This window comes from Chelmon rostratus, chromosome 5, assembly GCF_017976325.1.
Source record: "Chelmon rostratus isolate fCheRos1 chromosome 5, fCheRos1.pri, whole genome shotgun sequence".
NCBI lineage: Eukaryota > Metazoa > Chordata > Actinopteri > Chaetodontiformes > Chaetodontidae > Chelmon > Chelmon rostratus.
The window spans coordinates 9,008,622-9,028,299 of record NC_055662.1 but is presented as its reverse complement, the minus strand read 5'-3'; the positions used below and the strand labels follow the sequence as shown (position 1 = coordinate 9,028,299).

General features: G+C 40.4%; 1 protein-coding gene across 1 annotated transcript in view; it reads left to right on the top strand.

Moving 5' to 3' along the window:
* fras1 (Fraser extracellular matrix complex subunit 1) overlaps nt 1-19,678 on the top strand; it is a 226,243-nt gene that overhangs the window by 95,796 nt on the left and 110,769 nt on the right. The window contains exons 12-17 of the mRNA XM_041936965.1: nt 647-790; nt 4,120-4,266; nt 15,220-15,363; nt 17,447-17,587; nt 17,940-18,080; nt 18,187-18,354. Of these exons, the coding sequence (XP_041792899.1) occupies nt 647-790; nt 4,120-4,266; nt 15,220-15,363; nt 17,447-17,587; nt 17,940-18,080; nt 18,187-18,354 (885 nt within the window). The remainder of the gene's footprint in view (nt 1-646; nt 791-4,119; nt 4,267-15,219; nt 15,364-17,446; nt 17,588-17,939; nt 18,081-18,186; nt 18,355-19,678) is intronic.

The following is a 19,678-nucleotide window of genomic DNA, read 5'->3' as shown; positions in this document are numbered from 1 at the left end:
GTTGATAAAATGTTGGACCAACTGGGAACCAGTATGGACCGGGAAAGCACTTCACTACACTTGATAACAAAATGTACCAGTGAAGCTGTTGGCTGTCAGTAGAAGATTGTGAATGTACTGAAAAACTCCCAGTAGGGCAAATTTTACTTATAAAACTGCTCCACCACGAACACAGTCTGACTGTAGAACCAAATGCACTGGGCAGAATTTGTTAGAAAATTAACTTGGTAACGTGTGTGTGCGCGCGCGTGTGTGTGTGTGTGTGGTTTAAAAAAGTCAAATCGGTCTGCCTTTCCTAACTGAGTTGCAGTGCAGAGCCAAATCTGTGTAGAATTTGCATAAAATTAAATGTCAAAATGTGTGTGTCATTGAGTAAGTGAGAGAGTGACTGACTTCAAGTCTTCAAGTGGTCTTGTATCCACCAACAGTGCCTATCCAGATGCACAGAATAAAATTAGCATGAAATTGAATGTCAGAATGTGTCTGTGTGTCTGTCCATATGCATCTTCCTGTTTGTTGTCATGCATACTGTATGTATAAACTTTTTGATCATCCAGTGTCCAGATTTCTACTTTAGACACACACATATTGTACTGAATTTTGCAAATTACCTCTAAATTAAATAAATTAAATGCGTGTTTTCCAGTCCAGTGCCATGCAGACTGCCTGTCGTGTTCGGGCACTCCTGACCAATGTGAGAGCTGCAGGGACCCAAAGGCCTTCCTTCTTCATGGCCACTGTCTGTCCGTCTGTCCAGCTGGATACTACGCCGAGGGACGAGTGTGTGCAGGTACTGTCTTAAAAATATACACATCAAAATAGCTACTCAAGACTGTCCTTCATGTTGCAATTACGTCACATTTACACTGCAGACAATCCTCTTTGCAAATAAAATAGCATGCAGTTACAACATACTAGTGCAGGGATTCTTGCAATGAGGAGTTACTACATGTTTTGTTTGATTTTTAGTTGTTAAAGAATGATAGAACTTTCAACAGTTAAAATTAAGCTTGGAGACAAAGAAATATTTCCTTTGCAGAAGGCAAATTAGCCTTCTGAACCTGCAATTCTCAACTAAATACCACAGTTAACAGATCTGTATGTTCTGATGGTTGTAGAGAAAGAAACACTTGCATTCAAGTGAAATTGAAAGTGTCAACCATGTTCTGAATTTAAGCTGTATCTACCTACAGAGAATTATTTATTGAACGCCATAACTTTAAGCTAACCTTTAAGCATCAGCTGTTGAAAACAGACAAAACCTTTGGCTCCAATTTCAAGAGCAAATATTTAGAAGTCATCATGCAGCAGTGCCACAGCTAGCATGCATTAAAATTTGGGATTGCAACAATGCCTTTATCTGGCTTATTTGCCTGTGTGTAAGTGTGGGTGCCTGTATTTGCATTGAGTTTGTGTGAATGTTTTCCTCCTCATGCTCTTTTTGTGGGTGCGTGTTTGTGCCTGTTCACGGTCTTGTTTGCCTGAAACCAGCCACACCACCTTGACCGAGCATTGACCCGCGACAGCTGTAATCTCCTTAGCATTTTACTGCATTGAATTCCTACCATCCTATTGACCTGTTCTCCTGGTGAGCCAGACATTTACTGCCCACGACTATTCATGAAGCTGTTAATGCCAAATGCCCCAACAGCGTAAAGCTATCAGGCACAGATAAAGGTATTAACTTGAAGCCTAGCTGCTAACGCTAGCGGGCGAAGCTTTAACAGCGTTTCCACACTTGTGCTTTAGAAATATAAAGAGATGTGCTTATGCTCTAAATGTGTGGACTGAGTAGAGATGCAGCCAGTGTTATAATAGCTTTATTCAACCAGGAAAGTGCCTCACTGAGATTAAAGATGTCTTTCAACATGGTTTTCCAAGGTAGAAGCAGCACGATAGAACATACAACATATATTGCCTTCTTAAATTAGATGAAGATAATACTTAAATATGAGAAATACAGCTTTGATCGGAAGGACAGTGTAAAACTAATGAAAAGACAACACTCAATGTACCGTTACAAAGAATATGAAATGGACATGCGATTAATGTATTAAAAAATAATATCAAAACTGGCTTCAGATTTCTACCAGTTGCTTTCCGTGAGGTAAATTGGCGTGAAGATTCACTTACTCTACTATTCAAATACAGTGTCACGGCAGTAGCACAGGTGAATGCTACATTCCTGAGCAGCAGCCACTCCAGAGACATAAGCAGTCTTGAAACGAATGACGGAAACTTTTTAAAGATGTTTTTTACTCTGTTAAGTTATTAAACAGAGTGCTTAATGGTGTGCACTGGACCAAGTCCATCTACTGGTGCTTACAGTGTGCTCTGACTCAGCGTATCCACCTGACAAGTGGGATGTTGATATTGCAAGATTTTGCAGAAACCTGCATTGCTTTAATTAAGACAGCCCTGAATGTTAATAGAGTATTTATTGTACACGCTGGAAAAAAACTCTTTGCAGTGTACTCCGTTCATTATTGATTTTTGCCATTTTTTTGTCATTTTGTTGCAACTTTTATGAGCAGTTCATCAGTTGTGTGTAAGTGTGTGTATCCCTGTTCGCCTGCTCGTTAAAGAAACCAATAATGCCACCAGTAGTCCAGAACATGCTCAATCCCTTGCCGCCTAATTTCTGCATTTTTTTCTGCTAAGTGCATATGGGTGACTGAAAATAAAGCTGTGAGCCTGAACTCACATTGTTGATAAGATCATCTCTAGCACTCCTTTTCCTTCTCCTCCTTTTGCCTCTGACTTCTTTTCATCTTTCTTGACATCTCTTTCTCTTTTTCTTTGAGCCTGTTGATGTGCCAATCTATTTTTTCCAATCTTTTTTGTCCTTCCCGCCATTGTCATTATTTTCATCTTGATCAATCCTGATCTTTATTTCCTCTATTTTCACATCTCCACTTCCTTTCCTCTCTTCCTCTTCCTTCTACTCCTCTCTGAGTGGGTGGCTCAGAGGTTTTAAGGCGATTTAGTTGCTTTTTATTCCATAATCTTGAGATTTCTCATTAAGTAACATCTGAAGTCACGTCTTTGTGCTCTCTCTCCCATTCTATGATTACATTATTATATTTATGGAGATGTTTGTAAGTCTATTACATTGCACCAAACCCTGCTGCTAAAGTGAAATATCTTTAAGAGTATGAGGCTGTGTTTAATCAGAATATTTGCATGAAACAATGCATTCCTTATTTCTGTTGCGGGTACATTATTTTTTTTTAAACACAATTTAATCTGTGCAGCTTTCTTAGCTGTTCTACATTTTAGAGCAATGTTTTCACCACATTAGTCCTATAACTTTTTCACAAGTTTTGCAGGTTTCAGTTAACTCTGTAACTTTTAGATGGTGAAAGTATTAAATCAATAAAATGAGTGATTTGTGTTTTCATGCTAACAGCACTTTGGGCCACATACATACAGGCAAACCAGATATAATCCAATTTTAAGTAGTAAAACTTTTTAATGTGTAAATAAGAAAAGATGCGGATTCTTCCTCCACTCCTTCTAAATTGATTTACAGAAGTGAAGATGCAGCATCTGTGTTTTGCTGCGACCCTGGAAGCCTAAAAAGTTGTTGCTTCATCAGGAGCATTATACCCGTACAAAGGGCAATTGACTAAAATCCTGAATGGTGTGAGTGGACAGGGAAGATGCAGCATTGACCTGCCATGATGTGCCACAGCTACAGAGAAGTTTGATAGATAAATCTCACTTGTTCTGGGAGGGAAATTTGCTCGGTTGTCTTATTTGTCACAGTCTTGTTGAGAATATTTGCATAGCAATTAGTTGATTCACATTTAGTTAATTCCTTTATTTTGGATTTTTACTTAAAAGGTGCACGACATTTGAGTTGAAATATACTTTGGTTTCACTTGGGTTTCCTCTGGGACCTCCACAGTCTTAAGAACACCCCAGCCAACATAACCAGAGGCTTAAATCATCCACATGTTTGAATGCGAGTGAACTGCACATCCAGGTTCTCAGGTTTCTTTCTCTTCCACGGTGGCATGCAGTCCTGTGACCACAAAGAAAGCTCAGGTGGGAAAGAAAATGAATATTTGAAGTGACTGACAGACTTTTTCCCTCTCTCCCTGTCCTCCCCCACAGCCTGCCAGTCATCCTGTGCCACCTGTTCCAGCAAGTTGGACTGTCAATCCTGTGGCTCCCAGCTGCCCCTGCTGAGTGCTGATAGCAGCCAGTGCCTGGCTTCCTGTCCTCCTGGTTCCTACCAGCACGACCACACACATTGTCGCCGTGAGTATCGCTGAACGTCATGTGACTTAATGTGCCCTCTGGATGCCATTTGGAGGTCAAAATGGTGTTTTGGCTCAGATTCAGCCACTACAAAAATGAGAAGGCAACAGTCGGGGGGGTGAAACCTTTAGCACTGAGGAAGGCTAGTAGCTAGTAGTCAAATATTGAATGTTATGTCATTAATAGCCACACATTGCAGATTATAAAATTTGCCACTTTTTAATATATTTCTATAAGTATTTATTTTTATACATATTCATAAGTGGTTGCTAAAATACAGGGAGTCAACTAGCCGAAGATCTCCGTCATGGTACCAAATAGGGACCAAACTGTGTATGAAGAAAGATGGATTATTCTGGTTTATTTTATCCTTCCTGCTGTCCTTTCATTGTCCTTTTTTTTTCTATGATTTCTGCCTCCAAATGTTTTTTTTTTTTATATTCCCTCTACCTCTGTCAACTAACCCCATACTTTGCAAAGGATTTGCAAAGAATCAGCTTCTGACATTTCTTCAAGCAAAACCAGAATCCTAATGTCTTTCAGTCGACCGATTTCAGATCAGCCTCTTGGCAGTAGGGCAGAAAGTGCATCCACAGTTCAGCAAAGTGCCAGTTTAACGGTGGGACTCCACCGTTGGTGCATCACAGTGTTTTGAGTGCCTGTGATAAACTCTGTGTGACTTGCTTTCAGTGGATTTGTTCAGCATAAATTTGAGTGGATGCTCCGACTGAATATTTTACAAAGTGATGGAGAGAGTTCTCTCTGGCGTCTAAGTATTGTTGCGTCAGTATTGTGGCTTTTCTAAGTCCGAGGAAAAAGTCAAAGAAAGTCTTGTTCGGTGCCACGAGAGCAGCCACATGTGCTCACATGTTTTACAGATTGTTGAATTTTTGCTTTTTACTGCATGTTTACTGAGCTGTTACTGTGCTCCAAGTCTCTGGCAGAATTGTTTCTAAAGGTTAGGTACATTTGTTTGTGGTTACAGAGAGTGCTTCGATTTTTTGTTAAGAATAAGTCTATATTTTTTATATTTTTGCAGGTGTTTGCCCTTCTCCTTTCTGTTACCCAGCTTATAATATGGCCATGAAGTCCTTCAAAAGAACATTATGAAAAGCAATTAGCACTTGAAAATGTATTTGGAATAAAAAATGTAATTGACTTGAGTCTTAATTTTCCCTTTTCAAAGTTTTTTATTTTATTGTTTTTTCACTCAACTGAGGCTGGGTGTATTTTAATATCAGTACTGCTACTTTATGCTACCCTGTCTGCCTCTTGTCAATCATTTGACACCCACAGGAAAAAAACAGAGAGTCTCTGCCAGGAAATAATTCCTTTTAAAAAGCAAACGGCTGTATTGTCAAATCCATCTCTTATTTATTTTGGGTGTCTTGGATCCATGTGACAACAGTTAATTTCATGCTATGCTTGATGCACAACTTATTAATAATATTATCAGACTTTAAAAATGATAAAAACCAAGTGAAGAAAAAAAAACTGTGGTTGCGCAAATGACATAGTAGCAAAGCATTCACCCACCATCTGGGTGAATGAACTGGACTCAGTAGCAGTGCTTCTTCCATAGAAAACAGTGGGCTGTATTTGCCGGAGAAACTGTTCAGGGATCACATTGTTATCAGTGCCGTATTACTGGTTTGTCAGTGAGTCATGGCCTCCTGAAGAATCTCCTCACTTTGAGATGAGAGACGTGAATGGTGACATCAAGTGTGTTCATGTGAGGAGACACTTGGCTTTCTACACCCTTCAGTCAACTAGTGGAGCTAACAGGGACAAAGACAACACTACAGAAAGACTGATCCGCCTGACAGCACAAACTTGATTCTTAATTTGCTTTGCCATGTCTGCAGAATAATGCCCTGTGCTTTTATGGGTCAACATCACAAATCACTTCATAGAAATTTTCAAACTAGTAAAGAGAGGATAAAAAAAGTTATTTTTGTTGTGAGCTTGTGAGGCCTCCCAGATGCTGTATTGATTGTTTTTCACTTGGCGACACCACACACAGTCTACTTATAGATAGACTAGTAGATTGTAAATACTATATACTGTTACTATTTATATATATATATTTTAAGGTCACATTTCTTTTTGTATGAGGTTTTAAAGATCAAACCACAAGAAGAGTAAAGTTGTCAAAGACACAATTTAAAAACTGTAGCCTTCGAAGACTCGTGCATTCTTTTTTAATAACCTACCAGGAGTCTCAGCAGTCCTACTGGTGGATAAAAGCAAGATGGGAGAATAGGTCCCACTGCACAGTACTAATGCAGCATACGTAAATGCACAATGAGGGCATCTATATTGACTGTTACTCAGCCAATCTACCTTAAAGGTCTCCCAGCGCTCTGAAGACTGGCGCAATAAATAAAACCGCGCCTCAGTGAGGTAAATCCCTGTGGGCATGCTAATGTACTCTGAACAGTTTGGCTGAGCACCTCCATCGAGCGGGGAGGACCTGCTGTGACTCCTGGGGATGATGGGTAGAAATAGAAAGTGAGAGAACGAGTGGGTGAGAAAGCAGAGAGTAACCACAATGTGATTACAGTCCAGTTCTACAGCTCAATTTCACACCTTAATGAATATTGTCAGGAGGATTGGAATTCCAGACCTCCCAGTGCACAAGCTCCTTGGATGGCCTCAGATAGGATACGCAGCAGCAGCCTTCATAGAAAGGCAGCTTTGTTTTCTCCTGCCTCCATCCATCCAGCTGTATGTACTGTATACAGTTTCTGTACAAACCCACTGTCTACATTTATTCTGCCTCTGCCCCACTTTGCTGCCATATATTGTATGTATGCCAGCAGCATCCATTGTAAAGTTCCCCTCTCATGCATTAATCCAACATCTACGCTGCACTGATACTGCCGATATTTCATTCTCAATTATTGCACAGTAAAGGCAAATTAATGGAGTGGCAGACGTCTCCTGTCATGCATTCGTCCTGCATCTATCCAGGTTTTAGTATTGCAGAAAGTACAGTCTTTTGTTGAGCGAAATTCACAACACAAACCCATTGTGTCTCAGCTAACTAGTCTGCAGACCATATCTTTTAACCTCGAACTGGCTTTAATGAGAGCGAAACACCTTGGTTTTTCCCAAGCAGTTCCTCCTGGGGACGGAGAAAAAGAGCAGCAGTGGAAAGTGGGACTCACAATCACTCCGACTGTAAATCAGAAGGTGCTTAGGCCAAGGCTATTAGGGTGGATTTAGCCTGAGTGAACTCCTATTCCAACGTTTGTTTATGGGGAAAAAAGAAGAAAGGACGGACAGAGAGCAGAGATAGAAGAGAGGTAGAAGAGATGAGTGCTGACAGCAGTAATGAGTGAGTGAGGTGTTTGTAAGGTGCTGGAGACATTAACGCTGTTTTGTAGCACTTCTTGGCAGAGGACCAGGACCACCCAGAGCCCAGAGCGTCCCCACAGGCCTCCTTGGGGTTTTTTTTTAATGCCTCTGGCTCATAACTGAAAGCTTTACTGCGTCTGCTTGTGCATGTATTCAAAGTCAGCTTGTTAATAGTTATGGTGGGTGTTGTGCTGAAGATATTATTCTCTTCTTTCCCCTCTCCTTTTTTTCTGTCCTCTTTAACCCATTTTTTTGTAAAATGTCTTCTTTATTATCACCCAAATTGGCTCTTCATCAGGTAAAGCAAAACAATGTAATAAAGAAAGAAGCAGATGACTGTTAAACCTCCTTTGGGAGATAGATATTATGGAAACAACACCTCTACAGAAGCACATATTAAACTTCAACTTGCAGTCAACAAGTCCTCATTCCATCAAAATCCTATAAAAATAGCCTATATACATTAGTGATCCAGAAATCTGGTTAAGCTTGGCATCAAAATATACTGTATACTGTAGGTTAAAGTTGCTGGTGATGGTTCTGTCAGGAAAAAAGAAAAAGAAACTAATGAGTGTCAGTGAAATTTAGGACCAAATTGTCACAGTCTGACTGCTTCTATGATCCAGTGTGTCTGAAAAGACATATTTACCTCACTCTCACTTTGCAGGAGCACTCTGCCTTCTAACTAACTCTGAAAATACACACTGCTGATCTGTGATGCATAGTCGACCAACATTTTTATTCATAATTCCTTCCCTGCTGTTCTATGATGAACTCTCACTCATACTTCACCTGAGAGCAAGAAAAGCTTTTGAGAGAGCCTTTCTATTTTTCTCTGAACCAGGACACCTTTTGGCATTGATAGCTGTTTTTGTTATGTATGATTTTCACGGTTCGTCATTCTTTTCTTTTCAGTCTTTTTTTGAAGGCTTTGTGAACTCTCATGAAAGCCAGAAGAGATTTAATCTATACTAGCTCAACTGCATCATTCATTTCTTTTTCTCTATGACCTGAACTTTGCTTTTCAGTTTCGCTGTGAGTGTGGTGGATCATCAGCCGAGGCGACCATGACAACAGCACAACTCCACCTGCTCGCTGCCCCTGTTTTCCAAAACAAAACTTGACCTGATGGCGTAGAATTTGTCCTTCAGTGTGGACCTGCTCATAGTCATTGTTGAAGATCAGAATTGTCTCTCACATGCTTGTAGAGCTGATTCCGCAGTTCAGCTTCACCAAGGAGAAACATTCAGAAGTAGAAAGAAACACCGCGCTAGCAATATTGGCTGTATTGTCGTCAAAGCCGTTTCTCTGAGCTGATTTTGGATTTCAGCTGCTCAAATAAAAGCATATATATAGGTTCATTGATCTTACTGACCAGGTATCAGAATAGCAGAAAAATATTCACAGGCAAACCTGATTCCATTTCCGATTCCATTCGAATAATTGGGATTTCAGAAAAAGCTCCCGTCTCATTTGTTTTCTCGCCCTTTCCTCTCCACAAAGCTGCTTTCTCTGTGCTTAGTTTAATTGCTGAATCTCTGATCCCATCTCATTTTATTACTGGAGGTGTGGGGGGCTGTGAACCGCAGCGGCGCAGTAATCGTGTGTCCCCGCCTGTTCCAAGAGGACAGAGAGCGAAGATTATCCGCTGCACTGTGTGACTGTGCGTTCTTCTCAACCTCCCCTGGTTTATGCAGCGAAGCCTTTAGAGGAGGTTTTTGGCAACTGGCCTGCTAGGATTACATTTGCTGATAAGTTAGCGCTTCGGGCTGCACAGAAAAATAAATTGCTTTCCTGCAAGGGGCAAGGTAAAGGACGTGTAATCCCCTTGTTGGCCATAACCATTTTTGGATGGGGTGTGTGTGTGTGTGTGTGTGTGAATGTGTGTGGAGTGACCCAATCATATAAATGTACTATCTTGTGCAGAATGCTTGTGGATGCCTGTTTTGTCTCTGCTTCATCAGTAAAAAGAATAGTTCAGAAATTTCCAGCATTTCTCTTGCTGGAAGGAGAGTTATTATTAGATCAAAAGATGTTTGAATTTTGCTGTGGAAAAAAAACTGTAGCACTTCAGAGAGGAGTTAATTAATGATAGATGCCAAACAAATTGCTGTACTTTGTCATTTTACTGAGTCTGTAATGAGTAATTTTCTGCAGGACATGTCATTTCATTTGAGAGAGAAGGTAGCTTTGGACTCTCTCTTGATCTTCGGCACACTGTGAAGAAGAGGACAGCTAGAAAGAAAGACATTAAAATTGAACAAGGGTGTGAACAGATAAAAAAAAAGGCTTGGGAGAAAGAAACTCACACAGAGAGAAAGAGAGATGACAAGAAATTCAATATGAAACTCGAGTGAGGCCACAGGGCTGAGGCAAGAAAAGCCTGGGACAGAGAAGAGAGAGCATCATGGGATGAGAGAGCGAAAGAGATGCATAACTTCAGAAACTGAGGGAGAGAAAGGAGATGGACGGGGACATGATGGCAAGGAAACAGGAAGAGCTGAGGAGCATAAAAATCGAAAAGCGTGTAGTTGTATTTCACCTGTCAATCTACCTGTCACAATGAAGGATAGGTTCCAACATTCACTGGCAACTTTAACCCTTTTCACACAGAACTGAACAAGAAACTCAACTCCTCTGTATGACTGGGATGTACTATGATTTTAGTAGTTTCTCATTCGCTTTAACCCTTTGCAACTGGCTCATTGCAAATGACCAAAACTCAGTTTTGGTTTTGTATGTTTTAGCCTTCTAACTACAATCCGTGCATACTTAATTGCCCCTGCTACATCCATATTTCAGAACTTAATATAAACTTTTAGGTTAATTTCTTCAGCTAGTTGGCATGCATATCAGCACAATATGAAAATGAACATGCAGACACTTGAAAACTGCCTGAGAGTTGAGCACCTGCCAAACTGCTGCATCTAAAATAAAAGAATTGCAGGTTCATAATTATTATTCCTTGCCTTCAAGGTCTGATTCAGTCAGGAGTGCAATGCTTTTCAGCTGCTGACTCAAATTTTCGAAGGTGGCGTTTCCCACCGGAAAAAATTACAACTCACATGCTGAATGGCCATAAATAAAGAAATTTATATTCACTGTAATAGACTGATAATCTGAAAAGGCATTTTTCAAGTCTCTTAAAGTTGATTTTCATATCATGTTGACATGAGCTGAAACCAGTGACTGTTTAGTTGATAGAAAATCTGAAAACTGATGGTTTACTTTGAAAAGTAATCCTCAGTAATAAAAATGTGTACATGATTTGTAGTTATGCTATAACATAAAGCCATCGGAGTGGTCCTTTAAATCACCCGCTGTCAGTGATTTAAATCCCATGGTGATTGAAAAGACTGATTTATCCGCCAACAGTGAAAACTGTGAAGACCCGAAAAAGTTTGGATGGTGGTTGGTCGTACTTTTTCAACCTGTATGTGAAGAGAGAGGGAAAGGAAAGCTGAGTATGAATGGGAACTAATTCTATTTTGCATACGTGGCAAACAAAACAGACAATAATATACTGTATCAGGCATGCAAATTACAACATTTGCAGAGTGACCAAATTTGGGATTATGATGCATTTTTTTAATCCAAATCCCCATTTTTCCATAAAGTTTTAGTTACCTTGTATTTAGCCCTTTACTGAAGTTGAATACATAGCAGTGATGGATGTGGGGAGGAGTTGATGGAGATGTGGTGAGTCTAAACTCACTGCATTTGCAGGAGAAAATGCCACAAAATAAAAAGGAGAAAAAAACACAATCTGTGTGGATGAGATAAACAAAACCCAAATTAAACTGTCTCACTAAGAAGGTAAGAGAGCACATATCTCTTCCTAGGCTGCACAATTCTCTAAATTGGTTATTTTAATAAAAGAAAGTGTTTACAAATTTTAACCCATAACTGGATTTGAATTTGCATTAAAATACAATCTGCAATAAGGCTGATTACGATACGACGCCATGTTTTTGGAGGATCCAAAAATCCTCTCTTTTTCCTACAGTATTGGTTGTCTCTGGGTTGTTGCTCCTGTACATTAGAAGATATTTGCATGAAGCTGAACCTTCCTCAATTGCTTCTCAGTCTTGAATTGCAGGAAGGAGCTGCTGGGATGCTTTTCTGAAGATCCTGTCACAATGAATGGCAGCCTGTTGGGCATCTAGTGTTCGCGTCCGTTTGTGTGAATGGGTGGCAGATCATCGCGGTAAACGACTCCCCCATTCAATATGATATAACTTTAATGAGCTACCTGGACTTGAAAACGATGCCTGGAAACACATTGCTCTGCAAATTAACTGCTTTGTTGTGTGCCAGTGTAGTGGCAATGGGAGAAAATAGCTCTTCAATCAGAGCCGAGTTTGTAAATTGCGCTCTTAATACTAAACAGAAGCAGCAGATTCAGTCTTGCGGGAAGCAAGAAGAGCCTGCTACTGTGAGTCTGTGTGAACAGGGAGTCAGAAATACCATCAGTTACTCGTCACTCGTTACTCAGTTACTCGCAAAGTTTGTGAAAGGCAGTGCGACCTTTTTGAAAGGTCTCATTCTCACACCAAAAAAAAAATCAGTTCTTGTTGGCACGTGGCCTAACTTTACACCAAATTTCATTGAAATGCGTCCAATAGTTTTTGAGGTATCCTGCTAAACTAAAAGAGAAACAAACAGGACTGAATACATGGCCTGCTTATCAGAGCTGAAATATTTAGCGACAGTCAGGTGAATTACACCGAAGCTCAGCATGGAGGAGAATAAAAATAGCTAAATGTCAAGGGAAATAAAATATACTGTATTAAATGTGCGTCAAAATACATAACTCTGTTGGAAGTGTTGTAGCGAGAGGAAATGGGGTTTGTGTAGGTTGGATTAAACAGAAAATGGTGTTGTGTTCCTGGTTATTAATATGTGTTTTTGAGATGATAAAGAGAGAGGCAGAGAATGTTACCTGCGGAAAATCTGTATCGAGAAGCAGGAGGGATCATTACATTTATCCCATGCTGCTTTCCAAGAACTTCTGCGATAACATATTTGGTTAACTTCTGGCGCCTCCCATTAATTGAGTGAGATTTTCATCAGCATTTCTTAAATGGCACTGATTAAAGTAATTATACTCTCCCCAGGTGAATGTTCCCTCGCCTTGATGTGTTATGCTCACTTCTTATGCTCTCTGAATACCCTTCCCTTTCTTTTGCCCATGACTTTCGCTTTTTTTATTTCTATCTTTTAACTTCTTAACCTTTGACCTTGTTCGCTCTGCCTATTTTCACCTGCATATCTCTGTCCAGCTCTGTACTTACAACTTTACAATCTGTCTGTATTTACAGAAGACGATGGACGAGTTGGAAGTTGTGAAGTGTCTGTCTAATGTATGCAAAAATTTCACGCTCCTGAAACAACAGATTTCCAGAGATTCAGAGGGAACCAATAGTCATGTTGAGGGTTTACACTAGATAAATTGACTTTGTTGGTCTTAATTGAAAAGGTGCTATTATTTAATTCCACATTTCAGTACAACCAGACTCAACTGGAGGTGTCATGGGGTCTTTAGAGATCCACAAGGCTCCTAAGATTGAGTTTTGAAGAAGCCCTCAAGAACTGGAGAAATTCAATCACAAAGATCACTAAGAAAAGGCCGTTATTGTTCAACTCTTTGCAGAATTTGTTTGGATACTACAAACAAAAACTAGCCAGATGTGCTGTTTGCAAATGTTTTGAACTGCCAATCAAATCACAGCTGACTTTGATTTTCCAAAGATTTCATTCCAAAGACGGGAATCAGAAATGAAAGCAAATCCAATGTACTGCTCACAAAAATGTTATGCTTCATGACAGCCATTTGTTCTTGCCGTTGTCAGCTTTAAGTCCACTGAAAAGGTAATAGGGCTTCAAGGCATCCTTTTGATCCACAATCATTACACATTAGCACATACTGCTGTTCCTCTAAGAACCATTCCGTATAGGACGGACCCAGGATTTCAGGGTTGTTTAAGAAAGAAAAACTAGTTGAAAAACTGGTTGCTACATGAACATCCGATGGACCCATAAACTCTTTTTACATGTGAAGGGGAACAACGTCTATGATCATGTGAAAAAAAGATCAGAAAGAGTTTCATATAAATATTCTAAGAAACATGAACTCTTTGTAAAGGCGATCCCCAAAGAACCCTTCTTGGATTGCCCACTTTTGGAGTGTTGGCACTCTAAAAAGGTTCCTTAATGCATACGTAATTTTTGGATCAAAATAGCACCAGCTTATGAATGTTCAACAGAAATCTGGTGGAAGTTGTAAAGTAAACAGTGTTATCAGTGGCAAAGTTAGCTGTATCAGAGCCAGAGTTTCGACAGCACTCCTGTGTTTTCCTTACAGTTTGTTTTTGTCTCTCTTTTTGTGCTCTTGCCGTGGCATCTGGCTTCAGTCTGTAGGCCGCTGGGAAATCATGTGCAATCATACCAGTTGGTGTTGAAATAGGTTTTTGAAGCTTCTATTTGTTCACACACATACAGACAGCTCAGTGTGCAGCTGTATCAAGACACAAAGACACATAGAAATGCACTTAAGCCTCACCCACATTTCATCTAAAACGTAACAAGATTAATTCACTCATGAGACTGTGGTGTGTGTGTGTGTGTGTGTGTGTGTGTGTGTGCGTGCGTGCGTGCGTGCGTGCGTGCGTGCGTGCGTGTGTGCGTGTGCGTGCGTGCGCGGGTACATGTGTGTGTCATGTTTCTGGTTTGTTTCTGTCTCTCTTTGTCTTTCTTGCTCTCTCTCTCTCTCTCTCTCTCTCTCTCTCTCTGTCTCTCTCTCACACACATACCACCTACAAAAACACACACACACACACACAGATGTACCTTTCAATTTTTACATGCACTCCCTGCGTAGCTCACCTCACTTCAGCCTCCTGCTCCTCCACACAGTTTGCCTGCACTGTTGTCAGTGTTGTTAGTGCTGGTTTTCATCAGCGCTCGTAAAATACCACTGGTAACGGCTGCTATGGAGACCACACACACACACACACACACACACACACACACACAAACACAAGCCCTGGTTCCTAATTTGATTGCTATACAATCCTTATTATCTCTTTTGTTGTCTGTGTTCTTTTACAACCTGCAAAGTACATCAAGGTTTTACCTTTTCTTTTTTCCAACCATGCTTCTAGTTTTTAAGAATTTCGATAGTTTGACGGACCGTCCAGGCAGAGATTTGAAATGTGCTTGATTTCGGTAATCTGTCGCAGTGACCCTGATGTCTCATTTTATGTTGTCAAAGCTACATTGGTGTTGTGTTGTAATGGAGGTGGACTTGCAGATGGTTTGAAAGGCTTGTTTTACAACCAAGTTACACATCACTTATTACACATCATGCACAGAGGGCCCCCTAAAGCATGAAAATGACTGGCTGCCTGTAGAAGAAATTTCAAAAATCCCAAACACATTGGGAAACTTTGGAAAGCGTTGTTTGTAATGTAAAATATTTGTGATATGTAGTAAGTGGACATAGACATACACACTGGTGTGGTCATTTAGGACACACTGACAATATCCAATAAATAGATCCCTAGAATAAACCCTTCCTGTTCTTGCCACCAGGCTGTCATGATTCCTGCTCAGAGTGTCATGGGCCCGGCCAGCAGGAGTGTGTGTCATGTTCGGACCCGGCTGCCTTGCTGAAAGACGGCCAATGTGTTCCTGACTGTGATGCCGGTTTCTACAATCAAGGAGGCGTCTGCTACGGTAAATTGACATGCAGCTGGCTGGGAAACACAGCGGTTGTGTCTTTGATGCTTTTATGGATGTAGCAGGTTTTCCTTTTTGATGTGCAGATTTTAGGAAGGTGTTCAGTTCTGCCGCTGGCTCCATTACTGGAGCTGATCCTCAAGCCAATCTGAGATCAGGATCAAATGCTAAGGACATTAAGGGATAAAAGATCACTTAACATAGACCTGACACACATTCATGTAAAGACAAAATCACTTTGGTTTAAGAATAAATATTTATTTTTTTATTGAATCCATTTTCCTGTAACCTGAGTTGACTATTTCAGTTGCTGATTTTCTTTGTTTCCCAGAAATCCCACAAAATTGGATATTACATTCAGCTGCGTAGAAAACAAAACCAGTATTGTTTCTGCATTGCATTCTGGTCTATTTTCTGCTGCTTTTGATACAGTAATTGGATTCTCTCATTCCTCTATAATAGATGATACCAAGGATGATTGTTAAATGTGAAATGGCACAAGTCTTTACTTTTGTTTACCTGAGAATCTTCAAATTGCAGAAGAAAACGAACAATCTGAAAAGAAGAAACCTGAAGACAAATCTGCTCTTTAAGGTCATTTTTACAGGACTGAAACTAGAATGAACTAGATGATGTCTTCATGTTTGATATAATCCATGAAAACAAGAAAATAAAGCACCGAACGATAAAGACTTTATTTGAATTCCAAAACTTTTACGCATCTAAAAGTACTAAATGCACAATTCATTTAGCTTCATGCACCATATATGTGACACTGTCAGTTGGTGTGGGTGTTGTTTTTTTCTAAATTCAAGGCCATGTAATGAAAAGAGTAAAAAGCAGCTTACAAAACTGCAGCTATCCACCTGAAATGTTTTCATCATGCAGCTTCACACCATGAGGAGTGAAAGTGGATATTTAAACAGACAAATTAGGTGTCACACATTGTGCCGGTGCAGTGTACGGTAAACAAACACCATCTGAGACAATAAGAGGTTTATTGTTAGCAGTGAACTGGCGGTGAAGGTTTGTTTGAGCTTGTTTTTTAGTATCCCTGTGGAGCCTCTTGCCAGCATCCACTCCACGTGGTGCCAAAATGATAAGTCAGCGGTAGCTAGAGTTAGCAAACAAACAGTAAAAAAAAATACAATAATTAAGCAGTTCTATCTTGCACTAATGAGGACTCTTTGAATAAAAAGAGATCCTGTATGAATATGGATGGTTTCTATTTTTGAGTGGTAAGATGAAGAGGAGCAAGAATGGGGCTCCCTCAGGGTGATGGTGAACTTAGCAGCACATAGCTAAGCTCTTTCTTTCGTTAAAACCACCTGGAGGGGTTGGGAGAGGGGGGCTCTTCTTTTCCTCCAGCTCGTATGGAACACTTAAAGCACTCAGTGAGGAGCCCTCTTTTAGAAAATGTCAAAAACTGGGGGAACTTCATGGAGAAAGGTCAAACACATTAGAACTTGCCAGTTTGTGCTTTGAGGTCTGGTTTAAAATGTCAACATCTGGAGACAGCTGAAGGTTTTTTAACTTCTGGGTTTTCCTCCTCTGGGCCTCCTGGATTAGATTTGATAGGTTTTCTTTTTTGTCCCCTCCAGCATGCCGTACGAATACCTTTTACTGATTTTAGCCTCCGTTTAGACGAGGCAAAGATCTGCAAAGAGCGTGTGTGCATGTCAACATATCAATATGGACACACACACACAAACGCACACAAATGCACCCTATCCTGGGGATTCAACTGCAGTTTATTTTTGTTTTTCTGGGCATATTTTGTTTTGATTTCTTTCTAACTAAACTTTTTACAGACTGAAACTTTTTCTGTCTTACCAATTTGTCAAGTTTTTTTCTCAGTGTTTAAACTACAACCATCATAAAAACTAAACACATACGTGCTTACAATTGAAACAAAACATCCGACAAACTTCGATGGTGGCCCTCACCGAATCTTTACTTTATTTATATCTTTAGACTTTACTTTCTTACTTGATGATAATTCATTCAGTTTTAAATTGAGCACAGTGCATTTTATCATTCTGACGAGAAGCCATTAACTTTGACATGCTGCGGTTCACAGCCTGTGATTCGTCCTGTGCCTCCTGTTTCCCTGACAACCCAAAGTGCATGAGCTGTCAGCCGGGGACCGCCTTGCATCATGGGATATGTATTTCACAGTGTCCACTTCAGCATTACATGGACAACCACAGCAGATGCAGAGGTAGGCTAAATCTTCAACACCTAATAAATAAGAAACTTCTGTTTTGAATTCCAATGTTATTTGGCATGCCTAAGTGAAAATATAGACAAATATTGAGCAAATTTTCAATTAGTCCAACACAAAACTGGCGGACCTTAGCTATTTGTCCCTCTTCCTGTCCTGACCTGTCATATACTTTAATTATTATATTAGTTTCTTCTCGCATTAAGCAAGTGAGCTGCAAAGGTACATAGCTGTAATGCTTATAATCTACTTAAAGCATTATAGTGCTCTTCAAGTAAAATGTCATGAAAGAGAGGAATATAAACCATCTTTAAACTAACAGTTCTTCCCTTTTTTCTTTTCTCCTCAGCCTGCCACAGCTCCTGTGCTTCCTGTTGGGGTCCCTCAGTATCTCAGTGTACCTTGTGTCCCGGTGGGCTCCTGCTCCACCAAGGTCAGTGTGTGGAAGCCTGTGGGGAGGGACTGTACTCCCAGGACAACACCTGCCACAGTAAGAGCTTATATTTCAGTTCTGAATTATACATGCCTGTAAGAAGTGCTTTATAATTTTGCGCCACTACCAGGCTGCCCATTTGACGATTCTCCCCTGCATTTAGATTGTCATCCCTCGTGTCGCTCCTGCGTGGGACCCTTGGCTTCAGACTGCCGCCGCTGTCTCAAACCAGAGGAAACCCTCCTGCTGCAGTCCAGGCAGCACCAGCACGGCGTCTGCACAGCTGGGTGTCCTGCACAAAGCTTCCTGGATTACACGCAGACATGCAGAGGTGAGTACATAAGTTTTTTTTGGTTGAATTTCTTCCTTTATTGGGGAGGATCAGTGCATCTGTGCCTCTGCTGTGGTTGGACATGGCTGTTATCAAGTTACCAAACCAATTAGCAAGTCAGTCATCAGCCACTTTGGGTTTCAAATGTTGCTTTGAGTTTCTCCGATTTGTGGATTTCCTCCTTTTGGATTTTTAACTGGTGTCAGATGACATTTTAGGCTTAAACTTGTCATGAGCAGTTGTCTTTATTTCTGGACATTAAATAAACAATTATTTGCTTAATAAAAAAAAATCAATAGAGTTATCATCCATTATTAGTTGCACCTCAAATGGTAACAGTATTTTAGGTTTGGTCCCTCCTTTTGTTTAAATCCTCAAACTTCATATTAGAGAATATCTCATTGCAAAGACATAACAAACACCTGTATTTAAATATATGGTACACAGAGAGGAGAAACTGCTACATGTGCAAAGACTTACTGCTACATGCAGTCTGTCTAACAGCTTGCTCTCTTTGCAACTGTTACACAATGCTAAAAGTTTGAACAGAAGTTTGGATTTGATCTAGTGTTTGGAAGGTGTTTGTGAGTGTGTGTGTGTGTGTAGACTTTGTGGATGGCTTTGTGTTTGGAAAAGGACGATAGTGTGTGTGGAGACACCTGATTAGGCTGTTTGTGAGTGTGAAATTGTGCGTGTAATGGGCTAATTTCTAAGGTGGATTTTAGGTTTGAGGGGATAGTCTGTCAAGTGAGAATAATTATCACCCACCTAACAAACACACACGAACACACACCACTGCAACTAACATCTCCTTGCCGGAATGCCGGAGGGTACTTTTTTTTTAAACAAAGCGGGATAACAACGAAGAGGAAAAGGGAGATGAAAAGACTGTAATCAGTTTTCTTTACCTCCCTCGTAGCTGCAACTGTGTGCTGTCAAATTCTATCCATTTACCTCAATCACCGCTCTGCTATCTTCTTACCTCCCTGCTCAGTCATTGTGCCCACTGACCATACTGCGTTCAGTATTTGGCGAGGAGAAGGCTGTTGGTTTTACCTGCTGTCTCTTCCTCGAGCACAGCCAAGTCATCCGCCGACGCTGGCGTTTTGTTCAGCTTTCTCAGCTTGATTTTCATCGGCCGCAGGTGCTGTTACCTGAAGTGACATAAAGCGCACATGGTCAAACATCGGTTTTAAAGCTGCTGTTTACTTCAAATGTCGAATTGAAGGTATTTACTTTGCAGAGAGAGGCTTTTGATTGCATCAGTAAGGGTGGTTTTAATATCATTAGACAAGAAGAAGGATGTTGCACTCATTTCTCTTGG